We start from the raw sequence: 22,908 nt of genomic DNA, 5'->3' as shown, positions 1-22,908 counted from the left end.
CAGCCCTCAAGTTCCGCCGCTCCGGTCGCCGCTGCCGCCGCCCCGGCGCCCGGTGCCGCCGCCGTCCTTTCCCCGCCTCCCCCTTCCCGCCGCCCCGGGCCCCTTTTCCCCCGCCGGGGCCCATCGGCCCGGCCCGGCCTGGCTATGGCCACCAAGAAGGCGGGCTCGCGGCTGGAGACGGAGATCGAGCGGTGCCGCTCGGAGTGCCAGTGGGAGCGGATCCCCGAGCTCGTCAAGCAGCTCTCGGCCAAGCTCATCGCTAACGGTGCGGCGCAGGGCGGGAGGCGGCAGGCCGCGGCGGAGGGGCCCGCGGGGCGGGGGGGGCCGGCGGCGCTCCTGGACGCAGGGCCCGGCAGGTGCAGCCGGGCGGGCCGCCGTGAGGGGCCTGCGGGCCGCCCCGCGGTGCCCGGGGAGGCGGCGGGGCGTGGGGGCCGCCGGAGGGGCGGGGAGCGGGTCGGGGCGGCGCGGCCCAGCGCAGCGGGAGCCCCGAGGAGGGCGGCGGGGGGGCGGGTGCCGCCGAGGGCCTGACCCCGGCGTGCGGGCGCCTCGGAAATCGGCCCTGGGCGGTGCGCTGGGGCGCTCCCCCCGCGCCTGAGCACCCCAGTGAGGTCCGAGGGAGGCCGCGTTTCGGCCCTGTGGGTTTCCGTCCTGAGCTGCTGAGCAGCCTGACGGCTTAGCGTGAGTGTTGCAGTTTGCTGGCAGTGTGCGTAAAGCCCAAAGCCCGAAATGTCCTTCTGCCTACACAGCCGGAGTATCTCTACACAGCGTGTTGTATGAAGGCTTCTGTCCTTTTCTTAAAAACATAGCCCAGCAATATAGTGCAGCTTCATTTATTTTCTTATAAAAGCTATGAATGCTTTGCTTGGTCTCTTTATTTCTTACATCACAAACTTTTAAACGTTTTAACTGAAGCAGGTGAAAAGCAGTGCTTTGTTCTGAGGTATGGAAGTGCCTACCGAACAAGGGACATGCAGGGAAGTTCTTCTCTTTGGCATGGATGCCTTCATTCTGTGTGTGAGCAAAGACATGAGGACAGCGTCTACCTCTCTGAGCTCATTGATCTGTTTGAGGTGGACCTGGAGGTATTTTTAGAGAGAAATCAAGTCTGCAGAGACAGAACTTGGGCTGAATTCAAAGGTGGTAAGTTAACATAGAGGATGAGGCATAAGCCTGGTGTCACTGGCAGTGTGTTGCAAAGACAGTGATAGCTCTGCACGTTTAGGCAGGGAAGAAAACGGCGTGATTCAGCTCTATAGAAATACAAATAAAAGAGGAGAAGCCTGACTCAAAGTAAAAAGAAGAGAGAGAAAAGATAGATGGATGGGTAGTAGATAACCTTACATGCGTTGGCCCTAAAAACAACTGAGTGATCATCCTGAAACACACTGGTTTCTAAAATAAAAATAAAAATAAACACAGGTGAAAAGGTGGAAGGTATTATGTTTAGTTTAAGGACATGCTTCGCTGAGTTATAGACTATGAACTAGTTAGAGATCAGTTCAAGCAAAGGCAAATGGTTTTTGTCTGTCTGGTTGAGAAGCATGATCTTCATAGTTTTAAGATGTGCTGAAGTATTTCAGACAGGCAGGGAGAGCTAGGCAGAAGATGTTATTGACAGTTTGACTTACATCTCTCTGACCTGGGTGCTTTTTACCGAACAAGCATATCAGATAAGATTATGCAGTCTGCATAATTTTGAGCTTCAGTGATTTTCCTATTATGGTATCTTCTAGATTCTGTACCAGTCAAAATACAAATTTTTGGAGCATTTCCTGATCTTTAAAACATGGGAAAGTATCATATGTAGATTTTTGTCTCTTACTGACAGCACAGGAATGATTAAATCAATGCCTGTGGCTTCTAAGTTCTAGCTAACTGAGAACATCAACAGTCAGTAAGCTAAGTGATCATAAGGGACTCTTCTTTTGTAGTGGAGTAACACAGGAAGAGAGTTATTCACTTAATGAAATACATGCCTCTGCTGTTGAGAGTGTCTAAAACTGTAAGTTTGTGTTCTAGATCCTGGTGTACCTAACAGGTTGCAGGCCAAGGTTATCAGCTGGTGAGACTGTGAAGGAGAGACAAGGCCTCTGTTCCAGCCATGAAGAGAGATGTGAACTGAAAGGTGCTCCAACATGTATCCCTGTTGTTAGTTAATCTAAGCAGTTATTGAAGAAAAAGTACTCGGAACTTTCCTGCTTCCTTCTGTAGTAATGTTCAGTTTTACAAATTAGCTAGGGAATGGATAATGGAAGATCTGGTTTTTGGCTGAATGTGCAACAATATGTCATAGGAATGATTTAAAAGCGTGAGAGGAAGAAAAAGGGGAGAGCATCTTCATTCTGTCCATATATTGGTGTCTAGGGAGTTGGCTCTGACTCCTGAATGCTGGAGCGTTTTAACTGAGGATATCAACATTGCTAGGAATAGGGTTTATTGCTCTTTGAACACAGGTAGGAAGGAATCCTTTGGGGAAGCCCTCCTGTAATCTCTTAAATCTTGCACTATTGCAAAAGAATAGATTGTTACTTTACCAGGACTTAATCACATCTCCTGTTTGGAAATGGGGATTAGAGAACTTGACAGAAATTGTAATGGGATGAATTATTATTTGGGCTGTCTTGCATTGATATAGTATTTCCTATTATCAAGTTCCTATCCCTTGAAGCTTGCAACCCAAATTAGATGAAGGAAGAAATAGCAATGGCAGCTCCCAGGAGGAAGGTCCATGTGAATGCATAAAGCAATAATATATACTTCTGGAGAAGCGCAGCACTTGAGAGGTGCAGTATTTTGAGGGGACTTGATTATTGTATTGTTTGTTCTGCTGATGGAGCCTGTCTACTCCCTCACAGAATTAGGGGTCTGAATAAAACCTGACAGTGGATCAAATATAAATGACAGTTTACGTAGGATTTTGGGTGCACAGAAATGGGACTTAACTAGAACCAATTTCTGTATCTGGATTGTATTTGAATGGCTTTGTGAGCTTACTGAGCTTTAAGATAAAGAGGGAAGAGAAATGTTAATGGATTGGTCACTGCTTTTGCTGTTCTATTAGTAATAGTCACAGTTCGGATTATGGAAAATGTGTGCTCTGTGTCAAGCCTGTGACTTGCATTGTTTTTCACAAAGGGTAGATGGATGAAAGATGGGCCTTTCCTGACTTGGAGTTGTTAGGTACTTATCCAGTTTGTATTACATTTCTTTCCTTCAGAACCAGGGCTCAGCAGCAGTAATGAGATTCAGGTCATGTAACACAAATCTCTGAGCTCTTGCTTCATCAGCACTCTGGTAAAAGTTTGGGTCAGAACCGTTATGTGCAGGTGTGGTGGGTTGGCCTTGGCTAACAGCAGATGCCCACCCAGCTGCTTAGTCTCGGCCCTTCCTTAGTGGTGCAGGGGCAGAAAATAGGATGAGAAGACTCATAGCTTCAGATAAAGACAGGGAGATCACTTACTAATTACTGTTGTGAGCAAAACAGGCTGGACTTGGGGAAAATTAATTTGTTGCCAGTTAAAATAGTTTCAGATAGTAAGAAACAGAAAGACAGGCATGAAAGCAACACTTTTCCTCCCCCCTTTCCCAGGCTCAATTTCATTCCTGTGCCCATCCCCACGTGGGGGGCAAAGGGGTTACAGTCCGTGTGAGGTGCTTTCTTTCTGCTGCTCCTTCCTTCTCACTTTTTCCTCTGCTCTGGTGTGGTCTTCCCACTGGCTGCAGTCCTTCAGGAAAAAAATCTGCGCTGGCACAGGCTCTCCATGTGCCACAGTTTTTCAGGGCATATCCACCTGCTCCAGCTTGGGTCCTTCCCAGGCTGCGGTGGTGGATATCTGCTCTGGCACCTGGAGCACCTCCTCCCCCTCCTTCTCTGACCTTGGTGTTCCTTCTGCTGTTTCTCACTCCTTTTGTTCCCTCCTCCTCTCTGTGGCATTTTCTGCCCTTTCTTAAATACACTTTCCCAGAGGTGCTGCCAGCTTCACTGAGGGGCTCAGCTGGGTCCTGCTGTGGGTCCACTGGAGCCATCTGGGCCTGGGACAGGGCAGCCTCTGGCCTCTTCCCACAGGGGCCACCCCTGCAGCCCCCCCCTGCTGCCAGCACCTTGCCTTTTACAGCCAGTACAGCAGGATTTACAAAACCTGTAGCATTGTGCTACTCTGAGGTTCACGAAGATGTAGTCCTTGGTTAGTCTGTAGCTGTTCTGTTGCAAGAAAGGTGCTGTCCTTAGGTGTTCACATCTTGAGTATCGCTTCTCAGATGGAACTGAGACAGACCCCAAGTTGTTAGAAATAAAATCTTAAAGCAGTTTTCACTAATGAAACTTTGTGAGTGCTCCCAACTGCTTAACTAACTTAAAAAGGTTCCTTCTAAGAAAGTGATCTGAAGAAATTTTGATTCCATTTGTTGAATTTTGTCTAACGTTGCAAATGAACAGCATGGTGGTGAAGCACAGTCATGAGAGATAGCAAAAGCTCCAAGTACAAAATTGCTTGTTCACAGATTACTGGAAGAGGTAAAATAGTAAATATTGAATATCTGAAATGAGTGAAAATGTATTTTAAAGTGTGCCCAGAATTGGGAAGCATTGGTTATAGGATTCTTCAATATTTTAAGCCAGTCTGAATGGGCTACTTTATTTAATAAAGGCCTTAATCTGTAGGAGAACCATGTACAACTTTGTCTTGGAAAACTTGGTTTGCCATCAAAACCATAGTTGTGTGAATGAAATGCAACATGCCATAAGAGAAAGATTTTTCTCTAAGATCGGTCTGGTGTAGCAGTCCCCAGAATAGTTGGTGATGACCACAGTACTTTGATGTTAATGATCACATATATTTAAAATCCCTATCACTTTTTTCATTAAAAGCTTTTATTTTTTTAAGAGATCTGATAAGTTGCTCTTTTCAAATATTGAAAAATAAGACTTGTGAAACACCAGTGATGATTGTTTTTCAGTAAGTTTATCAAAATGTTGGTCTTACAGATGACTCATATTTTAGTGAAGTGTTCAGGTTCATGAGGATTGTGTTTTGAAACCTCTCTGCAACAGTTTTAATGAGAGTATCACATCATTCATAGCTTTGGGCATTGGGATTCTCAGGGTGCCTGGAAATTTGTGGTGTTTGATAATTTTGGAAGCTAGCAATCACATTTCAAAGCTGATTGCAAGTTTGTCATGAATTTCTGATGAAACAGTAGCGTTTCAAAGGAAGCGGCTACAATGGACTTCAATATGAAGGTTGTGTGTGCTCAGAGCATTCTCAGGACATCAGTGCTCTAATATTGTCTTTCCTTCCTTTGGAAACACAGCGAGGAAACCTGAGGTCAGTTCAGTGGCAAGCTGAATGGATAAAATAAAGGATCCATGAATTTCCACTGGTATTTCCGACCATTCATTGTTGCTGCAATTGGAACATGACCTTGTTCAAGTTCAGTGAGATGTATGGCTCTGTCAGGAAAAGCACTGAGGAGGCAAATTTTTATAGTTCAAGTGAGGTAGAATGATGTAGTTCTGTAGAAACCTTAGCCAGTGTGAAATATTGCATTACTGTGGGGAGAGAATGCATGCCCTAGAAGTTCGCGGATCTATACGCTACCAAAAGCATTGTGACATTGCCATGAAAATAGAACATTACCTACAGGTATCAAGTTTGTTGATGGAAATACACCAGCCTTTTACACACTGCTTTCTTACCAGTTGAATTTCTTACTACCATTACTATCCCATTTCTGTTTGTTGTTTTGTGTGTCATCTTTTCTCTGACTGCTTTTCTTGTCAACACTGTGTTTATATAGTTTCTTATTATACCTTTCCTCACATTTAGCCTTGCAGAATAAGGGAGCAGAGAGGACTTAGGAGCAAAGTAGCAAAACCAAAGGTTCAGGAAGTGTTTTTTGTTTGTCACTTTCTATACTGCTTCTTTATCTGGATATAAGTAGGATGTAAAAATAAAACCATCAGTTTTCATTTGTTTTGCTCCCTTGTGCAAGACCTCAGATGGATAGTTAAAGCTTATCCTCAGAGTAAACCAGGCATTTCTAAACCTCTTAGGACTCATGCCCTACTTAGAAGGTGTTTATCAAATCTGTGTGGTTTTTATACATACACCTTGTAATGCAGTTTATATATGCAAAGCTTTCTGAAGAGATCTACATCTCTACCAGAAGAGTTTGCAGACCATGATGTGACATGTATTTTTGCATTTCCACAAAGGTGGAAATGAAGGTCTCTTCGTTTGTTATCTTTTTTGTTTTCCTTCCATTGCGTTCACTATCATATTTACAGAACAAGCATACTAAGGAGACACATTTTTCTGAATGAAGACCAAAGATGGTGACAGTACTAAGATGGATTGTCTTATTTTTGACTGACAGCTTTGTTTCTTCAGATAACCAGGGGTGTTACAACAGTGTAAGTGATGATGTAGATCTGCTGCTTGTATTCCAACTGACTTGCCATCTGGAAGAGAAGATGCTAGCGTAGTCAGTATGATTTCACAAGTAACCAAGCTGGTCTGACACCTTGCTGCTACTGCGTGGAGTAGCTCTTTTATCTTACCTTTACTCAAGCTGCCCCTTCTCTATGCAGTTTCGCCTGGTTACATATTCCTGGCCTCTCCCTTGTGTTGATGAATGCCAGAGGTGGAACTTACTGTGCTGGGCCAACAGAAAACTCAATGCTGCTTTTTCTGGGATTAGTTTCTGCTGGCTTACTGAGCTGATTTGCCTCCCACAGGGGTCTGAAGAGTGTAACAGCTGGTGGAAATTGAAGTGGCAGCAGCCAGTGAAGGGCAAAGGCGTGAGCAACTTTCTTCTCCAATTGTGAGGAAGCATGTAATTGGTCTCAGTGGAATGAACGTCTGGGTATTTGGAGCTTATAGCTGCTTATGTTTATAAGGATACTTCCATATATTATGAATGTAATTATTTTAGAAATTAGACATCTTACATATTAATGTTGGGTTGGTAGCACTCTGTTGCTTTGTTTAAAAGTTTTAAGAAGAAATGGTAGCCTGACTTATCGGTGTATATATACTGGTATATGTCTGTATCATAGCTGCTCTAGGTTCCTTTGACCTAACTTCAAGGGTTAAAGTTTAGTATTAACTTTTCTATAGGGAAAGAAGGTCATTAGCATAAACTCAGGATGATTGCTACCACTTTTGTTTGAGTTTGATTTGCATGGTAGTAGAGAAGGGGGCAGAAGGTCCTTAACCATGCCAAATGTGGGCCATTCTCCTTCCCTGGACAAATCTGGGCCATTCCCCCTTCCTGCAAATCTGTCTTGTAAATAATCAGAGTTTAGAATGCGATGGTTACATTCTCTGAAATTTTCTCTGCCCTGAACATGATTTAGTTGGTGATCTTACAAGGAAGGACTGAAGACAATAACTTTGTAAAAAGCAAAGTGGCAGGATGTAGAGATAAATTGGAAGGAGTGAGGATGTCTGGCTAATAGTGCTATGGTTGTTGGTAGCCAGACCTTTAATCATTGGAGAGCATTTGATCTCTGCTCCAGGCTCTGGAGGAAGGGTGCTGAATCTGGGCATTTCTCTGGTGTCAGCAAATGTGTGGCAGAAGGTGTAGGGGCAGTTACTAGTAAACTGCTCTGATCAGAGATGTTATCAGTGGCTCTGCTGCTTTAGGAGATGTTGCATGAGTTTCTTCAAGTTCCCACCCCGCTGGTGATCTGTGTGTGATTGACATGATTCCACTCAAAATGTGTATGCATAAACAGAAATCCTTTACTATAATCTCATATTATCTTCAAGAGAAGGGAATGCATGAAAGGTGGTAATTTTTTTTTTTAATGTAGTTGTAAAGTAATTTTAAATCTACTTTTTACAGATTTTGCTACAACTTTACGGTGTGTATGCTGTTTTTTTTTCCAGCTGGATCTTGGTTCATTCAGTTCATGGGATAGACCAGCCTCTAGAGATAGAGCTGTACATCTTAAGGCTAGAATCAAATACTTTGTCAAATCACTCATTCTGTCTTTATAATTGTCTTGATCACTGCTAGTGGAATTATCACATGAAAAATCTGTAAAATCTGTAATATTGTAGTAGGAAGCAAGCTGCATGCCTTAAGCACTCTGTTACTAAGTTTGTCACCCATATTAGTATTCTGTAGAGATGGCATATTAACAATGATTAATCAACAACTCGAGTTTTGATACAGCTGCTCTACAGCTGATGTTTCTGATGTGTAAGATGTAAAGGGTGACATAGCAAAGGAAGGACTTTTAAACGTCTGCTTGTCTGGAAAAGAGGAGAGGATCAGGATCTAACTCTAGCAGATACTTAGGAGTTTTTTCTCTGAAAGTAGATCCTGAATGTTTAAGCTCTTCTGAAAGAGAGGAGGAAATAAAAGAGGACTTATGTGTTACAGTATTTGGCAAATGCTGCTCTTCCACTGTTCTCCTTTTAAGCGCTTAATCTGAAATTATGTATTGTTCTGTTTTGGTTACTTCCTGGGCTATATGAATTAGAGCTTCCCCTTTATTAGCACAAAGGAGTAGTCTTCTCAGCCTTGAGCTTGTTAGATGCTGGAGCCACAGTGCAGACAGCTCCTTGGGGAACTGACACCTATTATGTAGTTATGCAGAGTCCAGAGGTGCAGGGTGTTGCCAGGGTTCACAGAAGACTTATCCTTCCTCTTCCCAAAAGGAGGTGTAAACTGTGCTCCTTTCACAAAAAGTGGGTGGAAAATTTGTTTTGGCTCTAGACAAATCCTGAATGCAGCTCATCTCAGCCCAGTAACTTGTTTTATCTCCATAAAACTTTTGCAAAGGCAACTAAGATAGGAAAACACCAACTTCCAGGCCCTCCCCCTTTTTTTTTTTTTTCCTGCAGTTAATTATGTGAACAAGTTGTTGCTTATCTTTCAAGTGTGCCTTATTTCAAATTCAGGTTTGCCTGTGCTCAGCTACCAGCCACGCTTCTGTTTTTACCATTTAATTATAGTCTCTGTACCTTAATGGGGAGAAAACACTGTGCATTAATCAAGGCTTTAATGGGATTGCTTTAGAGCCAGGTTTAAGGAGAGGCAGAAGTACAGGATGTACTGCTTTTAGAACAGCTGATAGAACTTTGAAAAAAACCCCAACAAACCAACAAAGTTGCTAGAAGATGTTTTCTGCCTTAAAATTGGTGGTTATGTACCCGAGACAGTGATCTCTGAGAGTGACAAGTGTAGGTTACTGCCTTTCAAGAACTTACATGAGGTTTCCCAGGTGGAGCAAGTGGGGGAGGAAGAGGATGAGAAGAGGCTGGTTTTTGTGAGTGACTGGCTTTTGGAAATGGTAGAGAACTGCAGGATCTCTTCTGGGGAACAGAGGTTCATCTGTGTGCTTTTCTCTGAGCTTTGGGTCATCCCATAGATGAAAAAATGTCCCTTTTCTGACCTGACAAATAATCAGTGATTAATACAGACAGAAGGGAGTGAAAGTGCGAACCAAAATCTCTAGATGGTGAGGTTTAGGAGTAAGGAAGTGTTCCTGATGTATAAGAAGTTGGGCAGAGTCAAGATCTCTTCAATCTCTTAATTTGTTTTTTTTTTGTCAACCATTTTCTTTACCTTCTTGGAAGAACACGAGTTGGATTCTGTTGTCATCATCTGTCAAATTTGCACTGTGCTGCAGTGTAGCTGTTTGGTAAAGCATGGACAAGAGCCACTGTCCCCATGACTTGGTTTGGTTTTGCCTTCCATCTAAACAGTCTCTAGTCTTTTTTGTCGTTGTTAGTAGCGACAAGGAAACTGGTTTGTCCTTTGAGACCCAAATCGTGACAAGAAGCAAGATTGACAAGAATTCCTAGCTATCACAGCATGTGCTTTTCCTGTTCTCCCAAGTCATTCTTTGATCTTTGTAACCTAAACAAAACATAAATGGAAAGAAGCTAAATTTTGATCATTCTCCCTCAGTGTGGTTACTAGAACTGTTCCCAGTTAAACACCCAGAGATGATGGTAAACCTGTTTCCCACACTTCATGCTTCCCCGTCTTGGTTATGACCCACCTCCATATTTCTTGGTTTTATGTTGCATTTGGCTGAATGGGCCAAGTTTAATTCAAACATAAACTTTATCAATAATCTAGATGATACGTTGTGGTTGTCCTGGCTTGATTATTTACTCTTCTGATGGTATTAACATTTCACAAAATTTGGGAGTGTGAATATTAAAATAAAAAAAGCCATAAAAATAATATAATTTGAAACAGTTGCTGCACTTTTTCATTCTTCTCAATATGTACCCTCATAAAATAAATTTCTGTCATAGTGGTACTTTGGAAATAAACTTGCATATGCATAAATAGTCTGCAAAGCCTATAATGTTTTTCTTCAAAGCGAGTTTTGGCTGTCAAGCAGGAAAATTGCCTAGATAATGCATAGCAGCACACTAAAAGGGTGCCATGCCCTCTGTGTACTTACAAGGCAGAGGAGTGAATGAACGTGCATAATTAAAAGTGTTAATAAGTAGAGTTAAGTTTCTTTGAGCAGCTGACTGTATTTTCTGCTTCTGGTTTTACATGTGTATTGTCTGCATCATTCTGCAGCTTTTCTGCCAGGAGTGCCTGTTGGTCTGCACGTGTTCTCTAGCTACTGTTCTACTGTCCCCAGAGACCTGACTGGACAAGATCCTGGTCTAGTTGATCTTGCTTGGAGCGGGGGTGTTGGGCATGAAGGTCTCGAGATGTCCCTTCCAACCTCAGCCATCCTGTGATGCTGTGAATTCTTGCTACTTAGTAGTGATTGATGGAATCATAAGTGACATCTGTATGTTCATATATTGTTTTTCTTTAATGTAAACCTTGTATATGTAAATGTAATGTAAACCTTCAATTTAGGTAACTTCTGGTCAGAGTTACTTGAATGAGCACTTGGAGGCTTTTGCTAATATTCCTCTTCAGGTACAGCCAGTGTTCTTAATGACTGTTAAATGCATCATGAACAAAGCAGATGTCTTTGTTTTAAGCGTATGGTCAACTTGTTCCCAGTTAGAAAACATGTGTTTCATGCTGTTTCTGCCAGATGAATATAAAATCAGCTCTGAAGCCAGGATTTCCGGATCTTCCTCTGTAAGAAAGCTCCATTTTAAAATGCCCTTCTTAATAAATGTTCTGTAGGATGCTATAAGATTTTTCTCCTCTTCAGCTGTTTTTACAGAAACTTTACTCTGAAATTTTTGTCTGGGTACTGTATGGAGCCATTGACCCCTTTGGGATCCTTCTTGCTGCATCCCACTCCTGGATAAAAATTCCTCAGTTTGTTTTTTAGATTTAAGCATAATGATAATCCAACATGTTTTAGGAAGTCTGAGGAAAAATCCTCTCAAAATTGCAACTTGCAGCCCTTCAGGTACTCTGAGCCTTCAGTTTTACCTTTAGAGAGAATAAGAGTTTTAGGGACTGAGTAGGAGGAGTTTCTTTTCTCACTCCCAAGCTAGTTTTCCTTTGGGAAGATTTGAAGCACCAGAACAGTGATTACGAGGCAAGTCTTGACTTGCTGGAATCCTGCACATCAATTTATGGTCCCACTGGGATACTGGAAATCTCATACTTGTTCTCTTTACCCCTTGACCCTTTCCTCCCCTGCTTTTTTATTTTTAGTCCTGAGTTAAGACTTGAGATTTTATTTCTTTCTCTTTCTGGAATCCAGTACAGGGCAGGTGAAGCAGCAGCATCTTCTGTTCTTACAACTCCGTGTTTCATCCAGTTGATCTCACCTCATGCAGTATCTTCATTTGGAACTAATGGTAACGGTGATCTTTAGACTTCAATGCATTTGGACAACTGTGCTTTTCAAGAGTCTGAAATACTGAAGATTTTGGTGGAGAGTAGATGAAGTGATACAACATGCTTCTAGATTTGTTGTCTGCTTGCTTACAAGGAAAGATTAAAGTTTGTTTGGCCAGTCACCTCAGATTCTGTAGCTAGTTTGCTCTGTATTTTCTGTTCCTAAATACTTCCTATTCAAATTCAGATCCTCATGGCTTGAGTTTGAGGTTGAGCCTCTTTGCTTAAATCTTTGTGGTAGGAGATTTTATCCTAATTCTGCTCATTTTTCTTGCAGCTGTGCAATTCAGAAGAGAGTGAAACAAAACACTAAAAATACTTCTTTTAATCTATGCCATTTGGCATATAAGGAAGAAAACACCATTTTTCCCCATACTCTTTCTCTAGATGTTGAGCTGTCGAGACTCTAACATGTAACTGTCTTTGTTAGTACACGATCATGGGTGTTCTTTAGTGCACCACAGCAGTATGACATGGATGTTTCATTGCAGAGGAACATCTTGTGCATGGAGCCTGGATACCAGGAGCAGGGTTGTTGATAGTTGTTGCCACAGGGGTGATAGCAACTGTTACCTGTGAGAGGCATGTTTGCATCCTACCTTTCAAGTATTTTCTTGTGATGTTAAAAATAAACGGAAATAAATAATTATCAGGCCCTTTTAAAAAAATACTACATTTTCTGCATTAATAGTAGGAACACTTGAGAAACCACATAGGTAGTAGCTGTGTCCTAAATAACCTTCAGTGTTTTGATTTGGTTTTTATCCAAGACTGTTGAACCACCACAGGAAAAGTAATACTTTAACAAAGCAGCTCTTTGGTACTCCCTAGAACAACAGGTAGCAGGCTCATTAGTTATATCAAGAACACTTAATTGTTCACTATGGATATATCTTGGTGTACTCTGGAATTGAATAAACTTTTAAAGTCACCTCTTGGAGAGGGATTCTGCAGGCAAGAGACAGAGCTCCTAATCTGTATTGAGTTAGGGCTTTTTTTTTTTTTTTTTTGAGCTGTGTGTAGTGTTGCCATTTTTCCCTTTCTCTCCTCCCTCCTCCCTAAACTTACATATAGAAAGGAATTTAGAGCTAGATATTCCTCTCACTTAGCCTGCTAACAACCCCTGGGTTCTTCAACAGATGCCTGGAGGTTGTGGTAGCATTCATCAGAAAACTGATTATTTTGTATTTTAGCATGTGATTCAGTGGATGATTCAAGATGGATCATGGTTTTAAGCTAATAGTAATAAGTATTCATCATTCTTGACCCAGGATAAATGAAGATTAATCCTCTGGTTTTATTCTGTTTTTCTGTGAGTAACTGCTTCAGATAGTGTGGTAACAATTTTGCTTCAAAAAGCAGATGTTAAAAATCAAGTAGCAAAGCAGCTGTCATTATGATATTTTTAGTCAGTATTTTACAAAGACACGTCATCGTGTGTGATTTTTCTCCCACCCTATATTTATGCCAGCCTTTATTCTCATTTTGAAGATCGTTAGGGTTGATCCAGCTCTGGGGCCCCCAACATAAGAAGGACATGGACCTGTTGGAGCAGGTCCAGAAGAGGCCACGAAGATGATCAGGGGGCTGGAGCACCTCCTTTATGAGGACAGGCTGAGAGAGTTGGGGTTGTTCAGCCTAGAGAAGAGAAGGCTCCAGGGAGGCCTTATAGCAGCCTTCCAGTACTTAAAGGGGGCTACAGGAAAGATGGGGAGGGAATTTTTACAAGGCCGTGTAGTGATAGGACAAGAGGTACTGGCTTTAAACTGAAAAAGGGTAGATTTAGATTAAGTACAAGGAAGAAATTCTTTCCTGTGAGGGTGGTGAGACACTGGAACAGGTTGCCCAGAGAAGTTGTGGCTGTCCCCTCCCTGGCAGTGTTCCAGGCCAGGTTGGACGGGGCTTTGAGCAACCTGGTCTAGTGGAAGGTGTCCCTGCCCGTGGCAGGGGGGTTGGGACTGGATGATCTTTAAGGTCCCTTCCAACCTGAACCATTCTGTGATCCATATTGCAAAGAGAGCCATGTATGCACAAGGTTCTTTGCAAGACATTTTGTATGAGTGTGTCTCTAAGCTGAAAGAAAACAGCTTGCATGTGTAGAAGTGCCTGGGTTTGTTGCTTTGCTTTCAGAGCTAACAGAAATGGGTATTTCACCTAAAGCATCCTTCAGTTTGTCTTGCAGTTCCAGGGTGCTCAGACTTGTCTTTGCTTATAGGCAGAGGACATCCTGTTAGACAGGTGGATTATTTTAGCGATACTGTGGTGTTGCAGAAACAGATGGGCAAGCTTGGCTGTCCTTCTCCAGTTTTAGGAAGTGGTTCTGCACTGCAATATATAAGTGATATAAGTCATCAAATATCCCCTGACTCTACTAAGTAATTGTTGTTGATAAACTCTTCAGTGGGGGAATGAATGCATAAGAGGGAGTCTTTCCTTTGATCAAAAATTTTATGTTGATCCATAACATCTCAGTTTTCTAAAAGTGGGAAACAGGTTTTCATGGTATTGAAACCGTTTACTAAGTTGTTTTTTTTCTTCTGGAACATCTGTTTAGACTGGCTGAAAGATTGCTAGACTTCAAGGTATCTAAAAGCTTTGCACAGTTTAATTCTGTCTTTATAAAGGGTCTCATAGAAGAATATAATCTAGATCACTAATACTGTGCTGGAAGAAAAAGAAAAGCAATTTCTTCTCAAATGTTACCTACATTATTCCAGGATGTCTTAAGGGATAGCTAAAACTGATTAAAAACTCTGCTAGAGCTATCATTTCATAAATGGTTTCTTTCAGAAATGTCCACATAATTGGAACTTTGTTACAAGCACCATTGAGGCTCAATCTTACTGGCACAGAATGGTTGACATGCCTCAGGTCAATGCTTTGTTAATAAAGCACTTTTTCAGTCATAATTTGATTTAAAAATTTGTTGCCAGTGTCTGGCCCTGTCTGACTGACTTAGCAGATGAGTGACTTGGTAAATAAGAAAATCCTGCTTTGCTGTAACTTTTATGGTTTGCATTCTGTGACCTGTTGTCTTCCAGTGTTAGTCACCAGCAGCTGAGCAAGTGCAGCACGTCTGGGATGAAAGCCAGTCTGACAGTAACTGTTTCTCTTATGGTGCTGTGTCTCATGATGTATAGCCATGGTACAGGGAAAGTGTGAGTTGTGCTGTATATAGGTGACCTAGAAGAACAGCTTTTGATGCTTAATCGGATCTGTGTGTAAGTTGTGGCGGCTGTTTTCTCCTCTCCCACCTTTCCTCTGAAGGAAAGTATGCGTAATACATGTTGCTGCACTGTTACGGTCCCTAGCTAGTGGATGGATCAGGAGCTTCTCTAACTTGCTTCAGTGATGGGAACAAAATAGCTGGGTGCTGTAGACTACTTTGATTCTCATCTTAACATGTCTGAATAGTTTCAGAGTATGCACCAGCATGAACTTAAGGTTTTGCTTTTGTTTGTGTCCTGCTTTTAGAGAAAATATATTTTTTCAAGTCATTGTCAGAGAGACTTTATCTTAGGGTGGAGGGGGGAAGGGTGAGAGAGGGAAGAGAGAGAGAGGCTAAATTAAATTTTCTAGAGGTGGCTTCCTGTTTGTCTCCTTTTACCTTCCCCAGTGTGAGAAATTCTGCAGGGTACAAGAGAGGAATAATCTTGCAAACTTTCTGCAGAGTGCTAGATCTGTCTATGCCTGTCTTGTTCTGCTGTGGCCCCACAAATGGGTGAGAATTGGAGCTTCTAGAGCTGGTCTTCCTCTTTCTGTGGTGCAGCTGTTGAGCAACTGGAGTATGGAGGGGAGTATGGCTACACTCTGCTCTTGCACGTGCCAGTGCTGTTCTTTGGTTACAGGCAAAATGGTTATTTTCCCCTTTAGTAATAGGGATGTTTTCAGCACTTCTTTTAAGAATCCTCAGGGAATGCATTTTCACACCTAATAGTGCAAGGTTCATTTTCTTTTTCCTTAGTGTCTAACTTGTTCTTAAAGATATCTGCAAATCTATTGTAACAATCCAAACCAGTTGTTTCATATGCTTCCAAGACAATGTTGCAGTTTATATAAACAAAACTTCTCTGGCAGCTGGTGCACAGTCTAGCTGTGTTTTTTACCTGTCTTTCCGTAAAAATAGATCTACTATATTTAACTTCATTAAAGAAATGCTTGTTACAGGACTGTGGGACAGAAGAATTTTTGAGACCTGCTTAAAAGAATGCATATGAGAGCAAAGGCATGTGTGATACTTTCTTCTTTGGCATGTTTGAAGTTCTGCTATTTGAAGTGTTGAAGAATGTCAGTGATACACCTCATGCTTTTCATTGCAAACAGCCTTGATGATATTTCAGCTCCTGAACTAAAGCACTGGTTTTAGCAAGGAATCCAAATGACACTCTATGTTTGACGTTTGTGTTTCCTCAGCCTTCTTTGGAAGTGAAGTTTGCTCAGTGAAGCACTGAACTGAATAAAAGGAAAGAGGAATGTTGCTTGTTAAATGAAATACTTTGGTTTTGAAGAGTACAGATCAGGGAGGAAGTATCTACTTGCACATCCCTTAAAACTTAAACAGTTTAACATATTTTTACCTCTTTTTAAGTTACCACTTAGCTTTAAAAATACAATTAGCAAAATTAATCTTCATTGTTCTTCTTCCAAGTAGGACACTACTATGCTGACCTCAAGTATTATTTTCAAGGCCCACTTTTTTTTAATCACCTTTTTAAAGAAGCTCATAAACAAAAATTGTGTACTTGAAACACTCTCTGGAGTCTTCTGAATATTATTAGTAAAATACCTGTGCTGAAAGGACCCCTCAGTGACCTATTCTTTGCCAGACAAATAATTACATCCTGTGAACATGTTCTGAAGCACAGTTTTGTAAGTTTGGAGTGGGCCTTTGATCTCTAAGACCCTTTCACACAGCACATGTTAAATTCCTTATACCAAAGACTAACCTGTCTTGCACTGGTGCACAAAACCAGCTGTCTTTTCTGTGCATGCAGTTTACACTCTGATTTCCAGAGAGAGGGAACAGTTGCAGAAAATGCAGTCCTACAGAGTGCTGTGCTAAAGCTATCTTTGAGCAGGGTACTGTTGATGATAGTATCTGACTTTACTATTTGTTTATGATAATACTGTGGCTATGCTAATGAAATGTGGAATTTGGAATATGTCTGTAACAAAGGGGATTTGATCCATAATGTCAGGTTTAGATTTGGTCGGTTTAATGTCTTGTATAGTTTGCAGTTTGAAACTGAAGTTACACAAGCTGTTGATTTTTGTCAATTATGCTAAGATTTCTGTTTGAAGGAAAAGAAAGAACGTGTAGAAAATAAACTAACAACATAGATGCTGAGTATCTTTAAAAATAAAATGTCATTTTAGCATACTGCTTGTCTTGGAAAATTTACTTTGTTGCAGTAAGTGACAATTGTCTGTACCATTTGTGCTTTTTTAGTATATGTATTAGTGCTTGCAGAAAATCTGTTGATATTAGTGAAAAATTACTTCATTTGATGGAAAAGTCTCATGAATTAAAGTATGATCAGACAGAGGATGACTGTGTTGGGCAAAGGGGCCACAGACAAGTCTCTGATACCCAGGTGGGTTTTGTCATAGTGCTGAAAGAGCTGGGCAGTGTCATTATTGCAAGGACACTTGTTTTTTTAACAGTCCTGGTGATCAAGGGTGATTCCTGGTGACTGGAAAAAGGCACATATGACCACTTGGAAAAAGGTCCAGAAGGAGGATCCAGGGGCTGCAGGTTGATCAGCCTAACCCCAGGCCCTGGGAAGATTAGGAAGTATGTCCTGGAAACTGGTTGGAAGTATAAGGAGGTGATTGGGATCAGCCGATACGGGTTTATCAAGGACTAACCAACCAGATAGCTTTTGATCATAAGTGACTGACTGTGGGGACAGTGGATATTGTTGGCTTCAATTTTGTCTAGACTTTGAACACAGTTCCTCATAGTATATCGTGTAGTTCAGTTGAAGAGAGAGGTGGACTAGGAGCTAGGTGGAAAACTGGCTGGGCTCAGAGGTTTGATCACAGTTTAAAAAAAAAAATCTGATCTGTGACATACTAGAAATGGAGCCTCTCAGGCTGATACTGTGGTCCATACTGTTTAGTATTTTTCTTGGTGACATAGACATTGAGAGTGCACCATCAGTGGTTTTGTGGGTGATAGGGAAACAGGGAGGGGACTATACGACTGCTGTTTAGAGGGATCTCAACAGGCTGGCGAAATGAACTAAAGGCAAAACTCATGAAGTTCAGGAAATGCAAATGCCATGGTCCTGTACTTGAGAAGGAATAACTGTAACGGTACAGCCTGGGGATCAACTGGCTAAAAAGCTTTGCAGAAAAGGATATGAAGCTCCTGGTGAATGACAGAGCATAAGTTGGCAGCTAACCCTTTGCACTGTATTAGCAAGAATGTAGTTAGCATTTGAGAAAAATTATTCCCTACTGTTTGTCACTTGTGAGACCACATGTGGAATATCGTATCTAGGTTTGGGCTCCCCAGCACAAGAAAGACATTGGTATAGTAGAGTTAGCCTTGTGGAGACCCACCAAGATGATGAGGGGGTGAAAGCATGTGGACTAAGAGAACTAGTTGAGAGAGCTGCATTTGTTAAATCTTAGAAAGGGAAGGCTAAGAGGGGATCCTACTGCAGCATCTCCCACCCCCTCTTGAGTATGGAGGTGGCCTCTTCTCAGAAATGCACAGTGAAAGTATTAGAAGCAATGAACAAAAACTGCAACAAGGGAAATGTTGGATGGATAGCAAGGAAAAATCTTCCACAATGAGAACAGTCAAATGGTGGAAAAGTTTGTCCGGAGGGTTTTTGTGATCTGTAGAAATGCTCAAAACTCAGCTGGGTATGATCCTGAGTTGCCTGCCCTACTGTTGAAGTATGTTTCTTATTCTTTTTCTTCACTTAGTACATTGAAATATATTTTATTTTTGATTTTTGCTCAACAGACTTCAATGAAAGAGTAGCAAAATTAGTGTAAAAGTGCTTCAGAAATTGCTGGAATTTTACTGATAACCTTGTGAATGTATGGGAACAAACTGCGTCCTTCTCTACTTTTACTTCCTCAGAGGATTTAAAATTTCAGGTATAATATATGAGAAGAAACTTCAAATGATAGGAGTTTTGAGAGCCTTTGAATGGCACTTGTGCAAATTACAGATAAGTGGTGTGGTCCAGGGCGATGAGCTGGGTGCAGTAAAAGGGGATGTTACTTCCTGGCTCTCTTGCTCTTCTCCAGAGGGCAAAGTGTAGTTGTTTGCCTTTGGCCAAACTCAGCCCAGTCTCCAGGCAGGCTCTGAGCCTGCCAGAGTCCCAGTTTATGGCTAGGGGCAGGAGGCAGTCCGGGATCTCTGGCTTGGGCCCTTTCCTAGGGGGGTGCAGTTGACCATGACTGTCAGAGCTGGGAGCTGCTGCTGCTACAGGGTGGTAGAGCAATGGAGGCTGTGCACAAGGGATTTCAAAGACTGGTGGTTGGTCCCTCCAGGTACTTTCCCTGCTTTCTGATATAATGTATGGGTAAAACTCGTGTTGTAGTAAAGATGTTTTTTCCTCCTTATTTTCTAATCACAGAGAAGACTCTGCAAGCCATATTAAGTCATAAATGTGCTCAGTCCTGATAGACCAGGTGCTAAAGTCCTCTTTAACTCACACATTTCCTACTGCAGCTAACAATGGGTTTCTTGTGAATTACCAAAAGAATTTTTACTTACTGTAGAACCTTCTCATTCTAGTTTTGTTCAGAAATGTTAAATTTCCAGTGTGCAAGGAGATTAGCTAACCTTCAATGCAGTATACCCTAAGCTGTATCCAAAATACTATAGTGTACAAACTTTGAGCCTTTATATTTTTCAGAATTTAAGTTTAACTTCTCTTATTTGTTTTGTTAAACTATATATGAGGTGTTCGAGAGTAAAACATTTCAGTCAAACTTTATAAACCAATCAATTTCTTTGTTAAGGGATATGTAAATTGTATGATGGACTTAATGTCAAACTGTGCCATTCACCATATGAGCATTGAATAGGTAAATAAAAGCATTTTTTTGGTTGGCAATTAGTGGCTAATAAGATTTCATTGTTATACTGTAGCTGTTTTACTGAGTGGTAGTAACTTAATTTTTTTTAAACTGGGAATTGTACATCTTTTATATGCATTTGAAAGATGCCGAGTGTCACTGTTTTTTCAAATGTCTCTAAGATGCTGCACCAGGGAGATACTTTGTTTTCCCCTTCCTTATCTTTCAAGGAAGTGACATTTTTGGCTAGCATGTGTCAAAGCTGTATCCGGAGTGCATTGTTGTTGAGAGGATAAATTGAGCAGAAGGTACATAGTTTAGGCAAAACAAAACACATGCGAAGAGGCATAAAGATGCTCTTAAAAGAAGAAAGTGCATGTAGAAAGTGACACTTCAGATTATTTGGTGTTGTCTGATCTAGAGATGAGATGAATATAGCTGAAGTATCAGAAGAAACTTTGTTGAGCAAAGGAATGGAACTGTTACTGCAAATTTGAGATAGATGAATTTGACAGCTATGGTCTGAAAGCCAGAAAATTAAGCAGGCTGGTAACCAGAATGCATCTGTGGCGAGACTTGCCTTCATCTGGGTGCTGAGATCCTTCTCTTTTGCAGTAGTGTTTAAAAGTAAAATGTGAGTGAATGGTAGTTGAGAACAAATAAATGTTCAGATTAGCATGGGTATCTTTCCCAGAACACCAAATAAAAAACATAAATGGAAAAATAAGCACTCCCTTGATGCTTTTGCTATTTGTCTGGTCTCTTAAACTCTCTCTTGAAGAAATTGTGGTTTAAAGATCATCAGTTAGCTGGAAGATTTAAGGGGAAAAAAAAATCTATTTTTTTGTCTTTCTACTTGATAGGACGTATCACAGGACAGCACTGGTCCTTATAGCTTACTGTATAATGTCATTGTACATGAGTCGTATACTAGTCCAACTGACACAAGACTGAGATTTGCTGTACCTAAAAGGCGAGATAATGCTGATGCATTTATACTTCTCGAGGGAAAGCTTTTCCTCGACAGTAACACTGACTTCTGCATGTCCTGGTCTTTCAGTCCTTTCCCATAACCTCTAAGGACAGTGCTAAAGGTTATAGGGTGGTGAACACTTTTCTGATTGTTAGCTATTTGCCTTTCCCCTTTTCAAAATCTGTTTTATTTATTGTTAATTCAAATTTGGATTATTCAAACCTTGCAAGACGTGATCTGGTCTTTTCAAGTCCCAAATAGTGAGGTGATGACTTTTACAGCCCTCTTCTTACTAGAGGAACTACTCAACATGTTTCAGTAAAATAAATTTAGTGGTCCTGGATAAGGGCAAGGTAGTGGGTGACCAATTTCTTGAATTTCGGCAAACATACTAGCTGCAGCTTTGCTGGGCAGCCTGTTATCATGATCTACCTTCATGTCTGAGAAGTGGTGGTAAACTTTGTAGGGAAAGGGGATAATGATGAGAAATGGACATTCATACTGAAGACTTGGGATGGCTGGAGCCTTAACAAGGTCTGAGTGATGTCTGCATTCTTACAGCTGAGATACAGATGGTGATCAAAGCCATTATGAGGGGCATGTAACTTAAAACTAGTTGCGTAAATTAATCCAATATCAGTATTCATATTTGAAACTACAATAGGCATTTTGTGAAACACCCACCATTTTTTTGGTAAAGTGAGTATCAGAAGTATCTTCTTGTGTTCAGAAAGCTACATAAAGCTTTTGAATCAAGTGTTGCTTTTTAAGGAGGAGGGGGAAAACACTGACTCCAGGTTAACGTTCCAATTCATTATCACTTAGAAGACAGGAGACTTGATTCTGCAATGAATCAGGCAGGTAAAAGATAAATTGAAAAGTAAAACAAAGTACCACACAACTTCTGTTAAATCTGAATACTTGACACTGTTTTGGTTAATTTGTATTTAAAGTTCAGGAGATGGCTGCCTCCACTGAAATGTTAGTGAAATAAAATTATTTGAAATAATTTCATGTGTTTGGTTTTATTTACAGATGACATGGCAGAACTTCTTCTTGGGGAGTCCAAACTAGAACAATTTTTGAAGGAAAATGCTCTTAAACAGACTAGTAGTCCACGGGGCCCCCGGCCAAAGCTGACTGAGGTCAGGAAGCATCTCACAGCAGCGCTTGACAGGGGAAACCTAAAGGTATGTAAGTCAGTCTGAGCAAGAATTAGAAAAACTGAAATTCACCAGAGTACTCTGCTGATCATGGAGAAAAATGTGGAAAGTGCTTGTGTGGTGTTTTATTATCATTGCTATTCCCAAAACATCATCAGGACTATGCTATTTCATGGCGCTCTGTTTCTTCATGGATTTTTATTCAGATAAATTTATCAAATCTTCTTTTATTAGAAGAATAAGAAAGTTGTCATTGACTTCTGGGATGCTAAAGTGAAGTACTTACAATGTGTTTTGTGGAAGTTTTTCTTGGGAGTATATAACTATAACGTTCTCTGTAGTGTTTAAAAATGCAAAATACTTCACAATTTTCTGTAATAGTCTCTTAAGTATTCAGGAAAGGTTCCTTAAGTTATGTTTACAGTTGCGGAAAGTGAGGTTAATACTTGAAAGCGTGTTCTGTCATAACCTTTTGATGTTCTTAACCATTCTGGTCCTTCTTTTACTTAACTATTGTAGCTACTACATGAGCTTCTCTTTTTTGTACTCAGTGTCCATCTTTTGGGAGATCAAAAGGACCTTGTTTTACAGGCATCCGTAATATTTTGTTTCCTGTGATTTGTGGGATTTCTTCATTATTCCATGAATCCTATTTTCAAGACATTTCTTTTGCACTGATACTTGGAAATTGTGCTAGTTAAATATATAGGCTGTGGAACATACATCAGTAAGTTTTGCTGCTATGTTATTTTCAACTGTGCTTGTGGTGTTAGAAAAAAATTAATTGGAGGGGTTGTCATGATAGACTGCCTTTAAATAGTCTTGTCACCTGGCAAAGCTGGATTCCAACTGAGAGGTATTTCTGGTGCATGTGTAAATAAATACGTGAATATTAAAATAACTGTAGCTTAGTGGAGTGACATTTTGTGG

The 22,908-nt window shown here is 41.0% G+C and overlaps 1 protein-coding gene across 8 annotated transcripts in view; it reads left to right on the top strand.

Moving 5' to 3' along the window:
* Positions 1 to 22,908, top strand: part of TTC7B (tetratricopeptide repeat domain 7B) — a 146,552-nt gene continuing 123,644 nt past the window's right edge. For 5 of the 8 annotated variants that reach the window (XR_012623327.1, XM_074824931.1, XM_074824930.1 and 2 more), the window contains exons 1-2: positions 1 to 265; positions 21,851 to 22,005. Coding sequence is in view for 6 of the 8 variants with exons in the window: in XM_074824931.1 (XP_074681032.1) it covers positions 145 to 265; positions 21,851 to 22,005 (276 nt within the window). In the remaining 2 variants the exon portion in view is untranslated. Of the gene's footprint in view, positions 266 to 19,154; positions 19,312 to 21,850; positions 22,006 to 22,908 lie in introns of those variants that run through there. The other 3 variants (XM_074824929.1, XM_074824933.1, XM_074824932.1) reach the window with 3 other exon arrangements.

The sequence above is a fragment of the Strix aluco genome, chromosome 4 (assembly GCF_031877795.1).
Source record: "Strix aluco isolate bStrAlu1 chromosome 4, bStrAlu1.hap1, whole genome shotgun sequence".
Classification (NCBI taxonomy): domain Eukaryota; kingdom Metazoa; phylum Chordata; class Aves; order Strigiformes; family Strigidae; genus Strix; species Strix aluco.
This window is presented reverse-complemented; position numbering and strand designations above follow the sequence as displayed.